This window comes from Taurulus bubalis (assembly GCF_910589615.1).
Source record: "Taurulus bubalis genome assembly, chromosome: 2".
NCBI lineage: Eukaryota > Metazoa > Chordata > Actinopteri > Perciformes > Cottidae > Taurulus > Taurulus bubalis.
In genome coordinates this window covers 8888186-8911518 of record NC_136590.1, presented here as the reverse complement: position 1 = coordinate 8911518, position 23333 = coordinate 8888186, and the positions used below count along the sequence as shown (strand labels likewise).

At 42.9% G+C, this 23333-nt stretch overlaps 1 protein-coding gene across 1 annotated transcript; it reads left to right on the top strand.

The window, feature by feature from the left end:
• The first annotated feature begins 304 nt into the window (after nt 1-304).
• lhpp (phospholysine phosphohistidine inorganic pyrophosphate phosphatase) lies at nt 305-19654 on the top strand. The gene is made up of 7 exons (XM_079214064.1): nt 305-438; nt 671-858; nt 1657-1810; nt 1915-1978; nt 2076-2168; nt 3225-3316; nt 18899-19654. Exons 1-7 carry the CDS (start codon nt 308-310, stop codon nt 18990-18992), a joined length of 816 nt encoding a protein of 271 aa, XP_079070190.1. The 5' UTR covers nt 305-307; the 3' UTR covers nt 18993-19654.
• Nucleotides 19655-23333: the final 3679 nt, after the last annotated feature.

The window sequence follows — 23333 nt, the reverse complement described above, 5'->3', positions numbered from 1 at the left end:
AAGATTTGACCAGTCACCTGAAAAAAAGAAGAAGAAGAAAAAACATGTCAGCTTCAGTCGACACAATCATCACTAATTAAAAAAAAGCGACCATGTTTTTCAGGCAAAGTGTTGTTGAAATCACAGCTCGAGTGGTATTCGTAAAACGCATTTCAGTGACTCACTCCGACTGCAGGTATTTCCCATGAATTACATAGGCTGTATGGTAAATTAATATGAACCCGTTACCTACGACTTTAATTCGCGAGAGCATTATAGGCCGACTGCCTTACTTTACGCGCATGCGCCCTGGGGCTGACATTTCGTCATGGCTGACATGGGCTGGCCAGGCTGTGCGACGAGTTTGAAAGGTGTCATTCTGGACATGTGTGGCGTTTTATATGACAGCGGGGACGGCGACGGGGTCGCCATTCCCGGTTCAATTGAAGCCGTGAAAAAGTGAGTGAATAAGTAGCGAGTCGTTTTAGTCGTTGTTGGAGATTTTAGCTGCGTGCACCTTCACTATATGGACCCAAAGTGCACGCGAAGTCGGTTATCCATTGTGTTGCTAACTTCTGGACTCTTGCAGTTCCCTTGCTAGACTCCCAAAGGGCGTAGTTAAACCAGTGCTGCATGTTTGAGCTGTCTTCTGTCTCAGCGTCACTGTGTGCTCCTGTCCCCCGTTTCAAAGGCTCAAGGCTTCTGACCTGCAGCTGCGCTTCTGCACCAATGAGACCCAGGCCGCCAGAGACACGTTTGTGGCCAAGCTTCAAAGACTGGGCTTTGACATCCTCGTGTCAGAGGTCTTCTCTCCTGCTCCTGCAGCTGTAGCTGTCCTTAAGGAGAGGTGTTTACGACCTCACCTGCTCGTGTATGATGGTAAAGACGTATGCACTTTGATTGTCTGTCTGACCTTCTACTTAGTGCTTTACAAATATATTAAATTGCCATGATATTGTTGTCCACTCAAAATAGAGTTTTCAGGGCACTTGTTAGTAGTTGAGCGGGTTCCAGGAATGCACTTACAGTAAGTTAGTGTTTAACTGAATTGTTATGATTTAGAATTAATTATTTAGAAACCCTTTGATCAGATATAATATTAGGAATAGCTTTGCAATATAAGATGCAGCAAAACACAATTTTTTACCAACAACATGAATGCCTCAGGCTGGGAAACAATACAACACCACAACTGGCTGTGGCTCTCAGCCTCAAGCCTACTGGCTCCTACAAAACATGTAAATCATGAAAAACGTCTTGCATTTGTAGTTTAATTTTCATTTATTCCCATACTAGCTGCCACACGTGTATTGTGTTCACCTGGTGGGATCCCATCGCAAGAGGGTTACACGTTTTATTTATTTTTTCCATTCAAAATAACTGCTTAGAACAACATTGTTGTTTCGAGTAATACCAGAGTATTTGAAGCAGCAGGACGGTGTATGTTGGATAGACATCACAAACTACTGCTGAATCTGTAATAAAGCAACATGTCACCCAGTGCATCATTTAGGCCCAGTGATGCATTATTCATAATTTTTGAGGAATAAACTCTGATTTTGGCTATACAGACAATTGTTTGTTTTGGTCTTCTCGTGGGATTCGTTGATGCCTATGAAAAAAATATAATATCATCAGACCCAATCCTGAAAAGTGTTCATGTTTACTCTCATGCAGGACTTCTCCCCGAGTTTGACAGTGTTGACAAGACCAACCCAAACTGTGTGGTGATTGGAGACGCAGCTGAAAAATTTACCTACCAGAACCTGAACGATGCATTCAGGGTCCTTACAGGGCTGGAGAAGCCAGTGCTGTTCTCTCTGGGCCAAGGGTAAGAGGGTATTTTACAAGTCAGTAGGCATTACTATATTGCTTTTTGTGAGTGATAATCACAATATGAAATGATCAACAAATATATGTGTGGCCTCTTCATAGGAAGTACTACAAAGAGACGGATGGTTTGAAACTAGATGTTGGGGTTTACATGAAGGCTCTGGAGGTACAGTAGGTGCTTTGTTTGCATTGATATATTTATTATGAAAAGCACTTTTGTACATGTGATGACTCATTTTTGTTAACTTTTTCTTCCCCTCCAGTATGCCTGTGATTTAAAGGCTGAAGTAGTTGGAAAGCCATCCCCAACTTTCTTCCAGAGTGTTCTCAATGACATGGGGCTTCAACCGCATGAGGTACGTAGCAACAGAAGGTATTATTATAATGCACATTTGAACGTCCACAGACTGAACGTTGAGTATGTTGCGCAGATTATTTTCAATATTAACCGTCTTTACTTTTACAAAATGTTTATTTGTCTTTCCCCCATTCACAGCATTTATTTTTCTCAGTGGGTGTCTGAACATGTGTTTAATGTCTGTCCCTGGTATCTACCCATCTTAGTGTATCCCAAGTGTAAATAATGCGCTACAGTCTCTCTAAGCTTATCTTTTTTTGTACTTGGCACTCTAAGAAAGCTGGGTTCATCTCAGCCAAAGCCTCACTCTGAGACAGATATAGCCACAGCTACATCTGTTGCTTCCAAAGCCTTCTGTTACTCCCCCATGCTTTAATGTAGAGTTGGTGATATTGACCAGTATCATTCCTCTCAGAAGGAATTACCAAACTCTTGAGATCACCATCTCTGATCAGAAGTTGTTTTCTTGTGGCAGAATAAGCGCCTAGAGCTCTCAACAGTGGAGAGGATAGCTGAGATGTTTATCAAAGAAACACGAGGAGAAGGGAGGGCAGGCTGAAATGTATCCGTCACTGTTGAAGGTTCAGTAGTAAGCAGGAACAATAGGAGAAATACGTGTGTGTGTGTGTGTGTGTGTGTATATGTATATATGTATATATGTGTGTATATGTATATATATATATATATATATATATATATATATATATATATATATATATATATATATATATATATATATATACGCACACACACACACACAGGTGCACTGGAGGCCATTGCCTGTGAGGGCCCTAACCCCCTAACCCTAACCCTGTGTGTGTATATAATCTATCTATATCACAATTTAAAAACCTCAACCCCTTTAGCAAACACAGGTTTATGCATGTATGGTTTTGTACAGTATGTGTTTTTATGGATGATTTTCTTTTTTGTTTATAAAATATATAATAAATATCATCTTCTTTTACATTTTTGTAACACCATTAGCATAAGAGCAGCTAAAAATATCTTCAACTAAATTATAATGTTTTACTTCAACGATGTTCTCCGGCAGGCACTGATGATTGGGGACGATCTGGTGAATGACGTGGGTGGGGCCCAACACTGCGGAATGAAAGGCGTACAAGTCAGGACTGGCAAATACAGGTCAGTGATGTCTTTTTCAATCTACTGAACATGACTTCTTATTGCATACCGCTGGCCAATAGGTGTCCCTTTGGTTGGTAAAACATCCATGTCAGAGTGTGCCCGGCTGAAGTATCCTTGAGTAAGAAACCAGCTCGATACATCTTGTTCTCTGGCTAAATCCGTGCTTTTATGCCTGGAGATGAAAATGAAAAGATTGCTTCATTACTAGGTGACATAAAGCCTCTCATAAATCATACTGCATAGCCATATCTTCAACCTCTATGTTCTTATCAAAGGTTTAGCTCTTTTGAAGAAAGAAATAAGTCTTCCTTTTCTACAGATCTTGAAGCTAGTCTGACCATACAGTAAATCAGAATACAAATCTATTCTGCTATTTGCCAGGAGAGGGTACCCTCACACCAGGATTGTGAATCAGCTTCCTCCATAACACACAGACTTCCAGTGAGCCAACCACCTCATTCTTGGCCATTCCAGATTTGTTTATTTGATTGAGAAGCCGCTGAAAATAGCTTTATTATCTCCACATGTTGGATGCTACTCGCCCACAGGGTTATAGGCACCCAAGGATTTATGATCCCAAATCCGAAGATTACTGGGGCGTCTTTCTCATGGTGTAATTACAGAAACATATGGTTGATTATTTTAGAAGATATATGTGGTAGTTATGGCTTGACAAAAAAAGAAAATTGACTGGGCGTAGGAGGTATGGAACTATGCATTATATTCAATTTATTTGATATTGCCCAAATCACAAATTTGCCTCAGAGGGCTTTTACAATCTGAAGTGGAGTAAAAGTGTAAAGTTGCTTTAAGTGTAAGTACTCACAGAACAGTAAAATAACATTTCCAATGTGGTTATGTTTTGGGTTTGGTTTGTTTGTGTGTTTGTCAGCAAGATTACGGTAAAAAATACACACATTATATTTCCCTTTGGTTCACATTGCCAGATGGGGCACGGCCTTGGCGCAGGTCTCCGCTCTCAGAGTGCCTCTCAAGTCACCATTTTGTTTGGCCATAAACCACCGATTAGTCTGAAGAGCACCATGCTTGATGACCTGCTCCACTGCTGCGTACTTGCATGCCGGTCTGGGGTCATGTGACCACAGAACGCTGAGTAATCTTGTTGAGCATCAGTTGGCTCTAATCCTGTACTAAGTGCACAGTCACTCGCTGTAAAACCTGTCTCCTCTGTGCAGTTATGGCTGAATGGCATATGTGGGTTTGTGTGTTTTTACTTTGATATGCTTGTGTGTATGTAGCTGACATGTACATGCAGGTCTGGGTCACCTACATATCTGTGTGGGTATGCAAGTCCAGAAGCGAACAGTAGGCCGTGTTTCTGTCTGCACAACCGTCGGAGACTGAACTCTTTCAAACACAGATTCTCTCTTTCTGCAGCTTGGGCAGAATGCATGTGGTTTATTACTTTGCAATCTTCTCCGAGCAGCTCAGTTCAGCTCCAGTGTGCTGACACACTCGACACTGTCTGATATAGTCAACTAAATGCAGGATTATATCACTGCTCATCCTTTTTCTTTTTTTTGAGAGCAGAGAGCAACTGGTTGAAATAAATGGTCTGTTTCTCCACTGAGGAACACATGTGGAATCTGTATTGTGTTCCCCGTTGTGTTTCAGCTGTGGCGGTTCAGATTTATGGACTGATTGGTGAATGGAGTTTATGTGTTGAAACACATGCGTACAGAAAGTTATTAGTTAAGTAGTTGAATAATGTGCACTGCACAGAAAAATGACACTATAGTGTTTATCAAGGCCAATGTTTCATTTCCAGGACTGGATTCAAGGTGTTAAAGTTGTGTGTGTGTGTGTGTGTGTGTGTGTGTGTGTGTGTGTGTGTGTGTGTGTGTGTGTGTGTGAGTGTGAGCAGATGACACTTTTTGTTGTGGATATTTGCTTCCGAAACACAGTTGCAGGAACTAAACTGTGTGCATCAAATTAGAATTTACGACTCCAGAGTGAGCTATAATTTACTAATTTAAAATAAACACCTCATGATTGGACCGTACGACATGCGTTCCCTGAGAACAAGAAGAGAAACAGTGACGGAGAGGGTGTTTCCGTGGGGCTGTGAGAGAGCAGCAGACGTGAGATTTAGCATTATTTAGCCAAACAGGCCCAATGAACCCAGGCTTTCTGGGAGCAGCTATAAACCCTCAGTCAGATCTGTGAAAACACAGCTGTTTCCAAGTCAACCAGATGCTGCGCAGGCCTCCAGTTCCCATCAGACTTGAAAAAAGACTGCTTCAAATACCCTCGGCCCCGTGACAAGGCAGGAAGGGAAAAAAAGATACAAATCACAGACAATCTAATCATATCAGTTTATTCTGAAAAGGTTTTGATTTGACTGTTATTCAGCCAGGACTGCATGTTGACCTCTTTATATTTATATATATATATATATATATATATATATATATATATATATATATATATATATATATATACACATACAGTACAAGTATGTTCTTGTGATGGTGAGTGGTGACGTGATATTACAGTACGCACCAGTAATGACTGTAGACTATAGACGTGTAAATAGGGGTAATTATAATCGAGGAGTGTTCTTCTAGCTGTCAACCTTCCCTTATTCTTAAATAATGAGCAAAGGTTAGCGCACTTCCCTCAGGGGAGCCAGAGAACCCTTTGCTCTTTAATGTAGAACAGGTTTGCAAAGAGGGGCCTGCACCAAAAAGTGGTTTGAAATTGGGGTTATGACGATCTGAGTGCTGATGTAATTTAGTTAGTCTAGTTTTGTCCATACCACAGAGTATCTCAAATCACAACTGTTAATTGCCAAGTACGTTACACATACAAGGAATTTGGTGAGGTGAATGGTCCAGAACTATACACAGTGCAATAGTACGAGACATTACTTAAAATATTAAAATGTACAATACATTTTTGGTAAACAAATACAGTCTGTTAAGACAAGTTTATTCTTAAAGTGTTATGTGTATATTGATAGAGAAAAGATGTGCATGGGTGTGTAACTGAAATAAATGGTCCTGGGGATGTAAAGTGTCAGTGGGGGTCCTGGGCTTTATTGATGAACCCAACTGCAGACGTCCAGGGTGAGAGGTGTCGGCTCCAATTTTTCTTGCCCGTCTCAGCGTCCTGGAGGCGAACAAGTCTTGGCAGGTTGCAGCCCATCACCCTCTCAGGGTAAAATCATTGCGATCTGTACCAAATGCTTCGATGGGTTCTCTGTCTTGTGGGGGGCTTAATCTTCACACCAATATTTCCTGATTTATATTGTTTGATAACTTTGATAAACCTCTACCTTGCAAGAAAAGGTTTTGGACTGCTGTTGGTTATAACCATAGACTTTATCAAATTTGGACGCAGTCGTTGTGAAATCCCCCATATATTTCTGAAGAGCCGGTGTGAAGCTCAAAGTGGGTGGCTCCCGCCATCGCCATCTTGGCAGCGACGTCACACATCAAGGATGTTGAAGAGAACTAAATATAGCATTGGAGGCGAGGCCCCGTCCATACCTGTGAAAGTAGCGCATGAAACAAAACAAGTACCTTTTTTAAAATACCCAGATCTTCTGACTCTCTTCCATATCCATCGGGGCCTTGGAGCAAACACACTAGCGTTTCCATTAACCCCGCCTCCCAGCCGTTGGCCAGCCTCATGCTCCAGGGTCATCACATGAGCGGAAGAAAGCAAATAACTCTGGATTCGGCTGTAGTGCATTTTACAACTTTTACGACCTCAAGATTTAAATAACGTCTCTTTTCCAGTGACTTTCTTTTTCTGTGGTCCCTTAGGGGCATTAGAACAAGCTGTTGCACAATAGGGACCTATCACCTCATAGAGATGATATGTCAAATAGCTGTTAAGTACCTGTTTGCCACAGCTACTTAACAAAGCTAACAACAGCTCTACTTATGTTGTATTACTATGTCATGATAGCTTTGAAGCTTAATAAAAGCGGGTTCACGTCATACTGTTTCTTCATGCACTATTTATGAATCGCTTTAATTCCTATAGGTAGTTGACACAATTATTTTCTGAACCTTTTGGTCTCCCTGTGATAATTAAAGAAGTTGGATTTAAAGCATTTTCTTGAAACATGCACCCTCAGTATTGGCATTTGTAATTCTGACGGGGAAAACACTGTCGTGATGTGTCACACACAGTATTGATGGGTATTTTGAACGAGGGCCAGAGAGTTAGAGGAAGCCCTCACTCGGATTCCCGTTGGAATCTGGCAGAGTGCACGAAAACATTTTCACACAGCAGCAACATCTTCTAAACGGTTTACATTGTAAACCTCTCTCCCTGTGGCCAACGCTTGACTGCTAATGCGAGTGTTGGGGAAACTGTTTTCCTAGCAGGCCGAGCCAGACCAAACGTCTCCAGAGGGAACTAGTCCCTGATGGTGCACACTAAGAACCAGTTTACCAGAACCGCACCCTGGTTCGTGCCCTTTCTGTCTGCGGCCGTCCCTAAAGGACGCAACACAGGAAGCCAGATTATTTTTTCCTTTTAGCGTTTCTTCTGTGCTGTGAGAGTTGCACTCACACCTGCCAACGTCGGCATGTTTGTTCGAGAACATGCCAAGATTAGTTTAATGCGGCATGCATGCCACATTGTTTCCATCATTGCAAAATCCCTCCGTTTCTATTCTTGTAGTCGCACCGAATAAATGTAGACTGATCTTAAATGAGCCATTTCATATAGTGTTCGTTAACAAGTGCAATCAAAGACAAACAAACAGTAGCTCTCTTTTAATTAGACTGAATTGATTGCACTTGTGTTAATATTTGTTCTCCTTCAGCTGTAACTGGCAGCAGTGGTGCATTTGTGGCTGTTTTGCTACTGGTTTGTTGACACTTAATTTCCCTTGCTGGGAGATATTGTAGTATCATTCCTGATATAAATTACAACTAGGAGGTAATGTAATCATGGTCTGAGCAATACAATTGGAATGTGGCCTACAAATGTATGCATGATTTGTGTTGGCATTCAACTCAAAAGTGTGACAATAAAAAGATTAGACTGATGAAAGGTGTGTTGTGTCGATGTGTGTTATGACTGCTGTTAACTGCGTAACATGCAGTTTTACCTACAGCGATTAGCACACACCTTATCACTGCAGCTGTTGTACTTGGTGCACAATACTTCACGTGTGGGTTTTTTGCCCGAGTAACAAGAGTTAGAACACACAGTTCTCACCAGATGGTCGGTATGCAAATATTCATAGCTATCACTGTAACTGCTACTCCTGTAATCATAGTTATCAGAACCAGCAGGCCTGAGGCGGATGTGGAACGATGTAAAAAAAAAGGATGTTCTGTGACCTGTTAAGTCTTCTTTATAGACATCAGGCAGTGGTGTTGGATCCGTTTCATGCGAGAGTGTGTGAGAGGAGGCACTGAACTCCTAACATCTTCATCATCATCATCTCAGACTTCCTGGCACCACTGACCTGTAAAATTGTCTCCCATCAATCCATTTCAGGAATAAGTCTCCATCCGCTTGGGCCGAGTCCCTCATAGCAGCACAGACTGGGCAGACTGTTTGAGTGGCACATAACCTGTGATTAGTGGGGAGAGCCAGAGCAGATTTCCACTGGTTCCTGTAATGAAGTCATGCAAATTAAGCCATTATCAGTGCAGCGACTAGACGAAAGCCCTGCTCATTAGGAAAGCAAATGGCTCATCAGCCTGAGCTAACAGATTAAGAGTGAGTTACAGCTTCACAGTCGAAAGATCTTTGTTATTATTAATAACATATAGCGGTCAGGATGTTTGTAATAAATCTTTAATTATTAGCACTATTGTTTCAAAATAGGTTGTAATCTCACTTCTGAAGTGGCCACAAACTCAAAATGTGCTGGATTCATTCTAGCAAGATGTACAGTTATGCCTTAACATAAATTAAACGGTGCAGAAAAACACATGATCTGGAGGTTTTGGTTTTAAAACTGAGCCAAAAACCCTTTTTAAATGTGTTGTACCACAATGGTAATATATCTGGAATACAGTGCAGATATGCCACATTTAAATTTTGTAGTGCATGCTCTTGAAATTGATTATTTATTGCAGGTACAACGTCTGTCTTTATCTTCTATTCCAGTGTCTATGTGTTCGTGCTGGCCTTCTTATCTTGTTTGCACACTATTTGTAACATGTAATACGTGTTTGTGTGTGTGTGGGGGTGGGATTGGTTCCGTGTGCACAGGGCGCTTATGCAAAAGAGAGTTAACAACTCTCCAATCTAAATACATCTACGGTTGAATGACTGGCGAGTGAAGGGGTTCATGAAAAAGTGTGAACATTTCACCGCGCTGTGTGTCAACAGAAAGGTGAAGCTCTCCCCCTCTGACATCAGCGGCCTATCGTATCGCCGCTCTCGTGAATCAAACAGACATTAGACTGAACGCAGCACAGCAGTGTTGGGTTTATGGACCGGCTTTGTCCTTTGCAGATCTGTGACACTGAACCTTGGCAGGGGTGACCGTGCATGGCTGTGGTTGCAGCCTAATCCCCTTTTATAAACTGAGTGCTGTCCCTGGGATGGCTCTCAGGTACAGACTGTATTTCAGCCTAGTTTATCTTTCAGTCATCTACTGGTGTCCTATAGCCTCAATGGCTATGATAATGTACATGGTTTCAAGTGTGTGCCCGTCAGACAGGGAGTGTTTCTCTTTAACGTATGTGACTTATATATGTCAAGGCCTTGTTGGTATGTGTTAACCATTATAACATCCTTTTTTTTGTAGAGCTAGATGTAATGTGTGGTTGTCTGAACAGGTTTTGCTTGATTTGTACTTTCGTTGTACTTTTTCCTCCGTCTTGACCTTTTGTGAACTGTTCTCTGTAAACGAGCGTGCAGGCATTTTATAGCATCTAGTACGACAGCACAGTCCCACACCCTGTCCTGTTAACCGCTGTTAGCACATTAGTTTTGTCTGTGTGGGAAGGAAGTGAAGTTATCTCATTTCACTCCTCTCCGCTGAGGGTGTGAGCTGTGAGCGTAAAAGCTTGTCAACTTGACAGCGACAGCATTTCTGAACGTGTCATCGAGGTCGGTTTGCCTCTGCGCCAACTCCGAGACCCTTTAACTCTAATCCAGTGAATCGTACTATGTGCAGAATTATGGCCTTTCGAACTGAAGCAGAATATGCAGGGGCCGTTCTTTTGTGTCCAGGTCCCTCCAGATCATCCAAGGATCTGAAATCAAGAGCACTGGGGACCAGTTGGGTTTTGTTTGTTCTGTGGCAAACCGGCAGATTTGCTTTTGGAACAGTGTTTGTTTTGCTGCTGTTTCCAAGGTAAAACACTGATGGCCCAGAGCAACAGAGACTATTCATACAGTATACATGATCATCCCAACCTCCTTTTGTCAGTCAGCAGCAGCGCCTGTCAGGATATTTGCATGGCAGAATAGGAAAATGCATGTCGCATATGGTTTCTATTTCCACTGCTGGGCTTCCCTCCTTTTTAACCGATAACACATGAAAGCTGGGTTCTGGTTTCGTTCCTGGCTACATGCTTCCCACATTTTCCTTTTCTTGTCCACGAGTGGTGGGTGGGTTGTTCTTTTCAACACCTTTTGCAGTGCTCCAGGGTTGCAGAAATGATCATTTTCACAATGAATAAACTTAAGTTCATATTCAAATAAAGAAAATATTTGTTCTTACATTTTCTCGACCATAAAGTTATAGGCTAGATTATATCCATTTTGTCTTTAAAGCCAGCATTTACCACTCGTCTAGGCTATGTTTTCATCCCATTCCATTGGATCAGAATCTGTAGCTTTTGTAAGGAATGTAAACACAATCAATTCTGGGAATGATTTCCTCATTTAGACAACACTCTGGCTTGAGATCCAACACTGCTTTGTCTTTTTGGGCCCTTTGTCTCTCTGTTTGTTCCCTACGGTTTGCGTTTGTATTTCTATGCTTTTAATAGAACATTTCAGTGAAAACACGAGTGACACTGTGTTCACTGCCTGTAGGCTTGCTTGCTATTGTTCACAGAGGGTGGCATGTGTAATCAACCTGCATCTGCAGCAGTTGCAATGGATTCAAATGGTCAATGACCAAGACTTGTGGCAAAAGAGTCCAAAATGTCCATAGTTTCCACCACTGCAGCACAATCTAGTTCTCACTGTGTTTAGCCAAATATAAAAGCCGACACATCTAACCAAATATGGCAAAGCACAGCTATATTTAGGTTTGTCGCTAGCATGGTTATTCCTTTCATCCCATATAATAAATGTTAAACATAATTGCGTGCCAAGATAAACAGCTAGTATATGAGTATTTGGAATGAACCTAGCATCTCATTACTGGGTCACTGTTGACATCCATTGTAACTCCTGTGAACCCAGGTTGATAAAGGTTGCTTCCTTTTGCAATGTTGCAAGTTACAAGACCTGTTAAGCCCACAGGAAGGTAGTATTTGCTACACAGAACATAGGTTTTTCAGTGGAGTACTTTTGTCTTGTTCATTATAACAGATAAGAGGTCATCTGAGGTCAGCAGATCACACGTTACCGAGAGACCACTCTGAGCAAAGTACAACAACGCTACAATGAGGGAGGAAAGTGAGACTCGTCCCCAGCAAACGCTACTGTTTCGTTCAGGCTGTGTTTTGAACCTTCTGTTTGGATCAGCTGGAAGCGAGGTAAGAGTTTAACAGGGCACCACAGATTCAGTACAGATTCGAGATGGATGTGGCAGAGGCATGACAAAGCGGTTAAAGAGCTTGATGAGACTCCAGTGGGTGCCCGAGCCTGGCCTATCATCTCTCACCACCCCGGGGTGACAGCTTCCCCTGCCTGCAGGCTCCGCTAAAGCCTGCCGTGCGTTATAAGTCAATGAGATATTAATAATTAACCAGAGCTTTTTTCACAGTTAGACTAGACTCCCACGCCGAGACAAAGGAGCCGGCCAGGCCTCGGCCACTGAGCCCCTCGACGGTACTTTTCCACCCTTGAGAGGGAGAGAGAAAGAGAGAAAGACAGAAGAGTGGGAGAGAATCGGAGAGCTAAAGCTCACAGATGGCAGACTGAAACATAGCACTGCCTTTTAAATACATGAACACAGGGCCCTTAGTTGTTTCAATGGGGATCCAATCCCTCTTGCAATTACCAATAGACAGGCTGCTTGGCTGGGGGGACTTGGGTACTTGCCCACTTTCTGCTGGAGCCCTTTTTTCCCGTAATGGGTGTGTGTGCGTGTGCGCGTGTGCGTGTTTGTGGTTGCACATGTGTGTCTGCATTTGTTGTAGCAGAAGCAGGTGACTCAGCAGCCTCTTGCTGCGTTCAAAACACTCATACACAGTGAGATATAGACATACAGACACACACAAACGAAGGTTTAGCAAGTCATCAGCCGCACCGCTAATAATAACAAGCTGTTGAAAAGAGTGCGGTTAGATCTGGGTCACATAAAACTCTGCATATTGAGCACAATGCTGACAGGACAGCTGTGAAACAATGGAGGGAGTTTACTCTTGTAAGAATTTGGTCCAATAAACAAGAACTATTCTCGTCAGGAGAAACTGTTTATAGCTTTTTGATGACTTTATTAATGGTAAAATACTAACTTTTATTTGTTTTTGTTTTTTTGCATTGATTTACTCTACTCTCAAAGGATGTTGCAACAAAAGACCCTTTCCAAGAGAAGTCCATGAATTTAGCATTGCACTTCTATAATATTGTTAAAAAATTATTAAATTCGATTCAGCAGAACCAGAGTGTCTTTTTCTGTTCCATGTGTTATCTTTGTCAAAATACGGGGTCTGTTTTACCTCCCAATTTTACTTTATCCCCAACAATTTGGTCCAATATTCAGGTGTGTTATGCTAGTAGCGGCTAATGTTGCCTCTGGCAAAGATGAGGATCAGGCGATGGGGGCCTTTCATTAACCGTTCAGAAAACCAAGTTTAATGCATTTCCTTTCCAGCCACTGGTTTCCATTCATTTCTTTACAATGGGAAATCAGTCGGCAAACTTTTTTAATTTAGTCATTTAGCTGCAGGCTCTTTCCTCACTTTTTCATATGCATCACAGTTGGGTGTAGTCACAATAACCACAAACCAGACCACACCTTACAGAAATCAGCGCAGAATGACCCTCCATACAGGATTCAGTGTTACTCTTCAAAGGACCACACCGGTGGTAATTTATTTGTATTATTAAATAAATTGTGCAGCCCTAGTAAAATACCCATCAACTAGAGTCAGTTGTAACACATTAACATGTTGCACTTGAGATTGTGTGAACATTAGTTAGCAATTGAACAGAGAAGAATAAAGGGTTTGCTAAAGGCAATAGATGAAATAGATAGCTAAGAATATGGATTAACAATTAACAACAATTTAAGTTAAATCAATGGCTGAGCAAATGCTTAAGAAATTCTATCACTGCAACAGCCATTTGGCATTTTGATAATGTAGACAAGATTTGTAGTTAAGGAGATGCAACCTGAAAAGCATTATGCTTTTTTTGTGTCTCCAAGAGGCAGAAAGCAAAGGTTTACGGATTACGTCCTGTTCGTTTAGCCCCAGATGTTTTTGTGGTTGGGAAGAATGGAAGCTTTCCAGTGGGTGGTTTTGACAGTTCAGGATACTCTCTCTGTGTGTTGTAAACCCTTAAAGTCTGAAGCCACAAACGGGCCTTTGAAGAAGTGATTTTCGGCAAAATGTCCTCACCTTGAAGGTGTCAAAGTCAAATTGGTCCTCACAAAGATAGATTGACAAGCGCACAAACACACACTCACAAGTGTCACTGGTTTTCACAAGAGCTTTTTAGAGAGCGTTTTCTTCACGCTGCAAGCGGGGAATCCCCTTTGTGTCCTGCTCGATTGGAAAGAACCGTTAATCTGTGTAAAGTATGAAAAGCGTACTGCAGCTGTTTGCTGATCATGACTGAACATTATACAGCCTTTGGTACAGTGAAGCGATAACGATTGCTGCAAGGCTACAAATTCAGCAGAGAATGTAGAGGCTCCAGCTTTGCATCTGTCATGTCTGTTGCCATAACATGCACGTAAAATGGTGGTTTCCCCCCAGTTCAGTTGGGCGCTTGCAGCTGTGTTACCTCAAGGGAGTTATCTTGTGTCTTGTTGCACTTCTGTAAATATCAGGTAATGGAGAAAGCGAGACCAAAAGCAGGAGTGACGAAAAACCCGGATGGAACATCTCAACTGACTGGCGTTGTCTTATTTTTCTCTTCCACTCTTTCTGATAGGCCTCGTTTCAAGAGGTGCAGGGGTGCTGATTTCCTGTCAAGGTTTGTTAGTGGGGTTTTAATTTTAGTTTAATTTATCTCCTGTGACCTTTTTTTATTTAAGTCGATCTCTGAGTACATTCTCACCAAAGCAGCAGAAAATACATGCAGTTACACATTCACACATTCTCTTCCCCTCAGGGTCGGGAGAGGAAGCTTTGTCTTGTGTTGGTATCTTATGTCGCCCACAAGGCTTGGCTGAACATAAAGGCTATAGTAATGGTGAGGTTGTGTACTCCCTCGGGTTATGGTTATATAGTCTGCTTTAGTGTGAGAACAGGCAGTGTTGTGGCTGAAGGTACTTTTCCTCGTGGGGTATGAAAAAACGCACACCAGCACAAAGAACTGGCTTGAGTGTTTTTTTTTTTCTTCTTTTTTTCGTCTCTCGCTGCCAGGCGGACTCTTCCCTCAGCGTTGTCGTAGCTCTCATGAATGTGATTCCTCGCTTCAAAGCCAGGTGACGGCACACATTACAAAATGTGTTGCAGTTAGTTTGCATATGGGGCTATGAGGATTATACACAGGAAATAACATCATGAAAAACTCACATCGTAGGTCTTAATCAGGTCTGTTAGGAAGCTGAACTCTCTGCCTCACCACACCCACATCTAGACTCATGTCCACTGCTATAACGCACACTTATATAGTTTGCTAATTTATGTTGTTTATATGATGTTCTATTTTTAACTGTTTTTGCACTATCCACTTTGTCAGACAGAAGAGAAACACAATTTCAGATCTTCTGTATGTTTGCACAAATAGAAGAAGTGACGAATAAAACTGACTCGACTGAAACTTTGACTTTGAATAATTGCGTTAATAAGTTGCGAGTTGTCAGTGTCCTCTCCCTGTCGTATCTTCCACTTGTTATCACTGTTCCATTTCTTTTAAGCAGTTTGACAGAGCTTTGCATGTTCTGTGGTAACTTTTAACGGTTTCCTTTTACACATTAAAGACTTACTTTCATTTTAACCAACGCACCTGCAATTGGGGAGGTGGGGGGGATTTGGCCTTCTTTGAGCTCTGCTGCTCCGATTGTTGCTTTCAGACTTGGCGGTACTCATTTTGACCTTTTCTACTAACAAATACTAACCTCAGTCTAATAAGAACCATCTTTGTAGCAGTGTTTCTAATTTAATGTTACCTTTTGAGTTTAATCAATTTTCCATAGTTTTTTTTTTTCCAGTGTTGTCTACCTGACCTACAATGCCGAAAACAGGCATTCAAAGTTTGATTTCAAAGCTTTAGCATTTCTTAAAAACAAGATATTTCTGTGTGTTTAAAATCCAGCTAGCTGCTGGGAATCTGACTGTTTCCAGCCAAGTGTTCCCAACGTTTGCAGTATTTGTCACGGTCTTCAGCGTTGTGTACTCTTGGCTGAGGTTGAACTTTTCATCTCTACCCTCATGTAGGCCTTATCTGATTTATCTGCACTGTGTCAGGCGAAAGGCATACTCTGCAAAGGTGAGGAGGTTAAGAGAGAAGTGTAAATCGACATCTGGTCTATGCGACAGTTTTGCTTCCCCGTGTGTGCCCGCCTGCATCTCTGTGTGTGCTGGTGTGTTAAGCATTAACTGATGAGCAGGTTGTCGTGCCTTTCACCTCACGGTCAGCTACCCTGACAATGTAATGAAGAGGAAGCTGCCCTCTATCCCAATGTTAGACAACCCCCATCTCCGTCATTTCTGTATCCCAACTATCGTACCCAGACTCTATCGGCCTTTGACACACAGCTGACTTCACATACACTCGCTGTATGAGTCATTCATTCATATCCACTTTCATTTCATGGAGGCACGGCCTGTCCTTATAAAAATGGATCTCCATGTTTTATAGAGCCATGTATCAAGTTATATTTCTACCCTTATGACACTCTAAGCTTCTATAAACTTATATTGCCTGAAGTACACGATGCCCATTTCTCAAACTGTTTAATCCACTGTCATGTCATCGCTGATGTTGGGGATCAGGGTTGTACAGTATGTAGATGTTTTTAAAGCACATGGAATAATTATTCCGATTTACTTGTTGACTGATGTGACAGAGTTAGAGATCAAGTTTAAGGCTTTACCCAATGTTCATTTTCAAGGTTCAAGGTTTTTATTTGGCCCTTTGTGCCTAGAGTAGACCAACAGTCCAGACTCATTGGAATTTTTTGCGCAGGGCTTTATCAGTCTTTCATTCTTTTTTTCCGACTGATCGACTCGTTTAACTTATAAGATGTGAAGAAATAGTGAAATATGGCCGTTTGTTCCAGTTCCAAGATCCCAACTAATGTCTTGGAATTGTTTTTGTCAGCCCACTAGTCGAAAACCCAAACCGTGGGCTCAATTACCAACATTCTGGTGGAGCACTTCTGTCTTGCAGCATAGTGGCAGCTGTGTTGAACTAAACTCTTGGCTGCTTCCCACCTCATTCCTCGTAGAGGACATCACCCATAGGTGAAGGCAAGCCCATCTCTTCTCGTGTATCGATATGGCATTGGCCTGAAGTACGCACAGCGAGTCGCACATTACCTCATCTGTAACACTAGCTGCATTGTGCTGAATTTTGCATGGTCACATTGCCCTGGTTACTCCTTCATTATTCATGGCAACGCAAAATGAATACACGCATGCATATCCAAAGGGAGATTTAAAGGGGCATCGGGTTGGAGAGGCGGTGTGGTCGACGCCGTGTGCTTCGCTGCTTGAAACGTAAGAGCCATGGGACTAACTTGCTCGCGTGTTCATGCCTATACGTGCGTGTGTGTGAACGCCATCAGTCCCAGGGCAAAAAAGGGTGTGGTAGTAATCCAGCACAGGAGACATAACACCCGAACCATTAGCGGACCAGCTCACATAACCCCAGCGCTGGTGGCTGACAGACGTGTGTAAACACATGGCACCGCTTCCCAGTGTTCACCGTGGCTTCAGCATTCATGCCCTCTCCTCACACCCCCCGCCAGACACTTCTTTCTGACGCCACACTTGGGCGGCTCACAAATGTTTGCCACGGTCCTCTGCAAGCCCTGAGAGGGCAGGATTAATGGTGGTGTGTGTGTGTGTGTGTGTGCCGCACACCCAGGGCCAGACAAAGCCTCCCCATCTGGAGCTCCAACCCGTGACTGGGGAACAGAGGCAGCACACAGAGCCTGGTCGAGGCCGCCCGGGGAGGAGGGGGAATCTATAGGCACCACTTAATAAATGAGCAGGAGTCCTGGGCAGTCCTGTAGATGAATGAAGGGGGCGTCGCCGTCTTTTGATGTGATGGGGAGAAAAAAGGTTCCTGCATGCCGGCCTGGGCCTGGTGCAGCGCCGAATGGATCGCATTTCCTCTACCAGCTGATTAAACAGCCATATCTACATCCATCACTGGGCCCTGATCCAAACAATGGCAGCGGCCGGGGGGGGGGGTTGGGGGGGGAGAGATAGGCAAGGCGACATCGTGCCTCCTACAGATTTTTCTCTTTAAGAAACCAGATGGAGACAAAATTGTGATGACCGCGTTGGCCAATTGTTGCTGATGTTTTTGGCCTGTGACCTTTTTATGTTTTTTTTTTTTTTGTTTTTTTATGGCAATCAATCCAATAGTTGTTGAGGTTTTTCCAGATATGACCAAAGTGGTGGACAGACAGACGGACATGCCTTTTATCATGGCAAAAAAGAAATACAAGTTTGGAGAAACCGTTTTTTTTTTTTTTTTCTTTCTTACTGTCAACAGTATCTTGCAACTGCATCCTTTCTGGGTCCCGCCCCCAGGAGGGAAACTACCAGCCTATGTCTCCAAATTATTCTCTTGGTTTTATGTTGAGAAACTGGGTATTTTTGGAATTAGTAGTTCTCATTAAATTACCCAGTTGGTCTGTAGTTGCCTGTAGATATATTATTAAAGTCTGGAACATTGTGTGACAGCTGATGATAGAGACAAAAAACATGCTCTACCCTGCAGCGGCTTAAGCAGCTGCACAGACACTTTTCAGTGTGAAGATGTCAACGCAGCAAAAGAAAACGCACTTAATTTTTAGTACGTTGTTGTTGAATCATAAGTTAGCTCTTATGATCACTCTGATAGGACAAAGACATGATTTATTACCAAAACCTTCCCCTCAAGCGTAAACAAGACTGCCTAGAATAATTCAGCTTGGCTCTGTTCAAGCTTTGCCTTTCCCCGAGTCTTCTCAGACCCTCATGTCCTGCTCTGTTCCAGTTTGCACATTCGGTATTGTCAATGTGGCTGATAGCGTCAAACTGTTAGTCCTGTTTTGTTTACCAAGACTGTTTACCCATGCTGCATGTCCTCAAGCGTGTGTTTTTGCTTCTCCCCCCTCAGGCCCACCGACGAGAGGCACTCGACGGTGACGGCTGACGGCACTGTGGACAACCTGGCTCAGGCCGTGGAAACGATCCTCAATCAAAGGCTCTGAGTACAAGGAAGCAGAAACTGGAATCTCTCCACTTACCGTGACCCTGTGTGATATAGGCTAATGTCTGGTAGTATTTACGTATAACTCTTGAGTGATGTTATCAGAAGGAAGTGTGTACTGCGTTGAGGTATTTCAAGTAAGATGTCACAACAGTAAGAAACAAAATCCAAATGCTGTGTAACCTGTAACTGGGTGTTTCCCATATGTGAAGGTTTAATTAATGAGATGTGACAACCATCTGATGCTTCACACATGTGACACAAACTATAATTAAATATATGCAAAACTATTACCCAAGTCTATAAGAGATGAGCGTAACGCCGGAGGGACACACTCTGCGTTTGTCGGTACGTGATTGGCATTAGATGCCTCAAGACGCCGATGTGCCTGTAATCAGCTGCTGACTGAACACACAGCATTGCTTTACCCTCCTAAATGTCAGACTCCCCGCTAATGTGTCACACTGACACGCTATATGAAGACCGTTTGTAGTCTAACTGGAAAAGCACCCTTGGCATGCAGCCGTAGTGTATTTTAACGTTGATTAATTTAGTGTCTGGTTATATGAAGGTGATGTTGCTGTCGCTCACTCCCTTACAATAAACCAAGGTGTGCCAGTAATGCACGTTTTGTGTCAATAAAACTATTTTTATTTTATAGCTGTTAAACATTTGTCTCCCTAAATTTTTCAATTTGTCTGAGGAATTGTTTTATTTATAGCCGGGATCAAGGTCTCAAAGCACTGGGGAAAACGTTGCCTCGGCTCTGGTATGAACTGGAATCAGAGCGACGTTTGTTTTACAAGAACAGGTCGCTGGAAATGGGAAGTGCGCTGGTCTTGGAGATGATGAATGCAGAACCTGGCCGAGTGTGATGAATCACACTGATGCTTGAGCTCATGTCCCCCCCACCCCTCTGTAAACAAAAACGAAATGAGCGCTCCATCATCTGAGTGAAGAATCGCAAATCTGCAACTGCTTATCATCATTTACTTGACTGTAAGCCGCCTCTGCCGGGGGATCGCGCCGTCATCGTTGCATTGTTAATTGCCGCTCATTAGACGTAGTGCTTTTCACTCTCACAATATGCTTTCACAATATGACGAGGGGAAAAGAGTTGGTTATTGGGCTTTTGTGTGCCAGCTGGATCATAGAGGCCTCTGGAAGTGGGGCGTAAAACAAATGCTTCTCCATCGCTGCCCCTAAGGTTTCAGTGCACCAAATGGATTCAACAAGAACAAAAGCCCATTGCCAAGTAATTCATTGAGGTCTTTCTGGTTCACTTCACCATTCGCTGACACAAGCTTGAATGTTATTGGGCAATTAAAGGTAATGAAATGCTACAAAGTATTATGAAACTGTGCCCGAGCTGGGCGTACCAAATATTAATGTACATGGCAAAGTACTAGCATCTGGTACCCAGTTTCCTAACAACTTACACATGTTTGACTTAGTGTTTTGACCATTATGTTACCGCCCACTGGCCTTGTGCGCAACTATTAAACTAATATTTGACTACTTTCTAATGAATTCACTTGGCTTTAACCAAGTTCCAGTTCATGGAAGTGCTGTTTCAAAGAATTCTAAAGGATGTAGGCCACAACAACACCTCTTGGTTCGCGCGCCCCAAAGCTAGCTGGTTGATAACCAAACCAGTTCCATGCTGGCTTAAGGTCATCCACCCATTTCACACAAGTTACACATTGGCAGCAGTTTACCTCTGCAGGCTGGTTTGATAGGGAAACAGTCCTAAAGTCCTCCTAGAGTGCAGTGCATTGATTCCCTAGCTGTGACCGCAGACTGTGAAGCAAGATTACCTTTCAAATAATAGAGATGACCTCATTTCTGGAGGCATGTCTGGGCATGTTTGACCTCACTGCCACAGGACAGTATCGACAGACATAATAAGTTGAAGTTGTTTGTTGTGGTGTGTTTCCAGTTGGAAGCGATTGGCACATCGGTTTGTCGTCTTTGGACCTTTTTTTTTTTTTTTTTTTTACATCAGTATAGTGTTTCGTGGTGTTTTTTTTCGCACAGTATTGTACGTACTGCATTAAGTGTACATACTCGTGTAATTTGTAAACATGTTAGTCGTGAAATGAGTAGGCACTTACTGTATTTGCAGAAAAGTTACAGAAAATAAGTTGAATCACTGATTAATTGCTTTAGCTGCAAAACCAATGTCCCATGAGCCTCAGCTGTATTAACATTCACCCCTAGTTTTAAGGACTAAAACATTTATTCCAATAGAGTTGTGAACTTGCCATTTTTCAAACTCATTTTTCCTGCAAATGTTCTTGATCCGCAGCATACTTCAGCTTGATGTTTATCTCTAAATATCAGCTTCTGCAGTCCTACCAGAACAGGATTATTGACTGATTATGACTGATATGTCTGCGAGAGTGTCTCCACCCTTACCTCCCTCTTCTCCCTGTACAACCTCAGGCCATTAAGCTCATGATCTCATTGTATGTTACTGACTCATCAGGGATGCAAAGCCCCGTAGCATGTCTGTCAGGAGCAGACGGACACATGCTACAGGAGGGGGGGAGGGGGTAGAGGAGGTAGAGGGGGCAATCTCCAGCATCCAGTGCTAACTTTCTCCTGGGGGCCTCATTTGCACAAAGTCCGGTTTGTAACCAAATCCAGCAACGGTGTGATTTGTTTTTAAATGTGTCATTGACGGGATAAGTGACTTCCACTCACTCTGAAACTTTATATTTGGTTAGAATGATTTTGAAATCCAATCTCTAAAATGTGTGTGTGTGTGTGTGTGCCAACATCATATGCGTTTTTGTGTCATCGGTTTGGGTTAGGCTCCTCTTACACGGCACACACACTGCTGCTCTTGTAGCGCACCTGCATGTAACCCACCTAAACAACAGCCAGCTGTGTGTCACCTTGAACTTTCATCGCCTCTCATTTGGCACTTCCCGTTTGACAGGAAGCGGCGGGTCAGCTGACCAGACAACGCCGCGCACCTGCAGCCCCGAATGCACCGTTATCTGTGGAAAAATGCACTTGTTTTGACAGCAGACACTTATTTGTCCCCTCCCTTCTGTGGAGCACTGGTCCATGTGGAGGCCTGTTGCTCTTCCTCGCCAAGCCACATGGTTTCCCCACATTTCATCACCCCCTCCCTCGTGGGCAGACATGCCAACAGCACTGTGTGGCGTGGGAGGACTCTGAAAAAAAGGCCTGAATTTCCCCTCTCTGAGTGTTTACAGGCAATCTAAGAAGCGTCTCAGTTCATACACAAAGCAGTCTGTACTCCAACATGGCCGCAGCCGTCACAGGACACGACCCCTGCTCAGCTGCCCGCTAAAGCGTCAGAGGCCTGGCTCTCCTGACGCTAAGCATGACCCTGTGATGTCATGCCCGCGCCTGTGCGCGTGTATAATCCAGGAGAAAGCGTGGTCGTATGTCACCATGCAGCGTAAACGAACCGTCGTGCCCAACAAAAGGTCTGAAGGCTTCCAGCTGACCTCGGGTTTAAAGCTGTCTGACTCGGCAGGGGCTCTCTCTCCTGTGAACGTGTCCAGTTACCTTTTGTAAAAGCCCAAGCTTTCAACGCTCCATTTAGATCCTACAGTCATCTTGCTGGAGGGGCAACTATTTGACTTGAGAAGGCGTGTATGGCCTTGATGCATCTCTGCAGACTATTGCTGCTCAGACGTAACACTGACTGAACTTTTAAAAGATCATCTTGCGGTCTTGCATGAAAGTCTGTGGGTGAGATTCAACGCGATAACTCCCTCCACATACGGAAGTGTATTGATTCAGTGCATGCAGACAGAAAAAAAATGGACTTTTTGTTAATTTAGAGCTCAATTAAGGTTTGCACTTCCAGTATTCAGCTCCTGTTTTGTTAGAAACGCGTCAGACAACACTTGCACTGCAACTGAAAATGTTTTGTGGCCGGGTGCTAGCTAAATTGTTTTTCCCTCCCCAACCACATTTGAGCTGCCAAGCGGGGGAAGGCACCAAACCTGGAAACTAGCGCCAAGATTCAGTTTCATGTCACATACGGTTTCATTTTATTTTATTAGAAATGTTCAACTCCTGAAAAAGACTTGTTTTCCAAAATTCTATTTGCTGTTTGTGCATGATTTGATTAAATGTAGTGAAATAGAACATTTATCTTACTTTTTGCAGGAATTTGAAACTACTGGTAACTTAAATATTGAATATAGCTTTTTAATTGTTGACATATAGACGACGAACAAATTATGCACCTGAAACCTCTGACATAAAACTCCCTCGTGAGCACTGTGGGCCATCTGCTGCTTAAAAAACGTGTGATGTGACTCGTCATTAGAGCAGATAGGACCGTGCATAACCT

Excerpts from the sequence above, each read along its gene's own strand:
- lhpp (XM_079214064.1), top strand. The coding sequence starts at position 308 with ATGGCTGACATGGGCTGGCCAGGCTGTGCGACGAGTTTGAAAGGTGTC. Across the intron at positions 1,979-2,075 it reads TTTACATGAAGGCTCTGGAG|TATGCCTGTGATTTAAAGGC; the intron begins GTACAGTAGGTG and ends CTTCCCCTCCAG. Across the intron at positions 3,317-18,898 it reads GTCAGGACTGGCAAATACAG|GCCCACCGACGAGAGGCACT; the intron begins GTCAGTGATGTC and ends CTCCCCCCTCAG.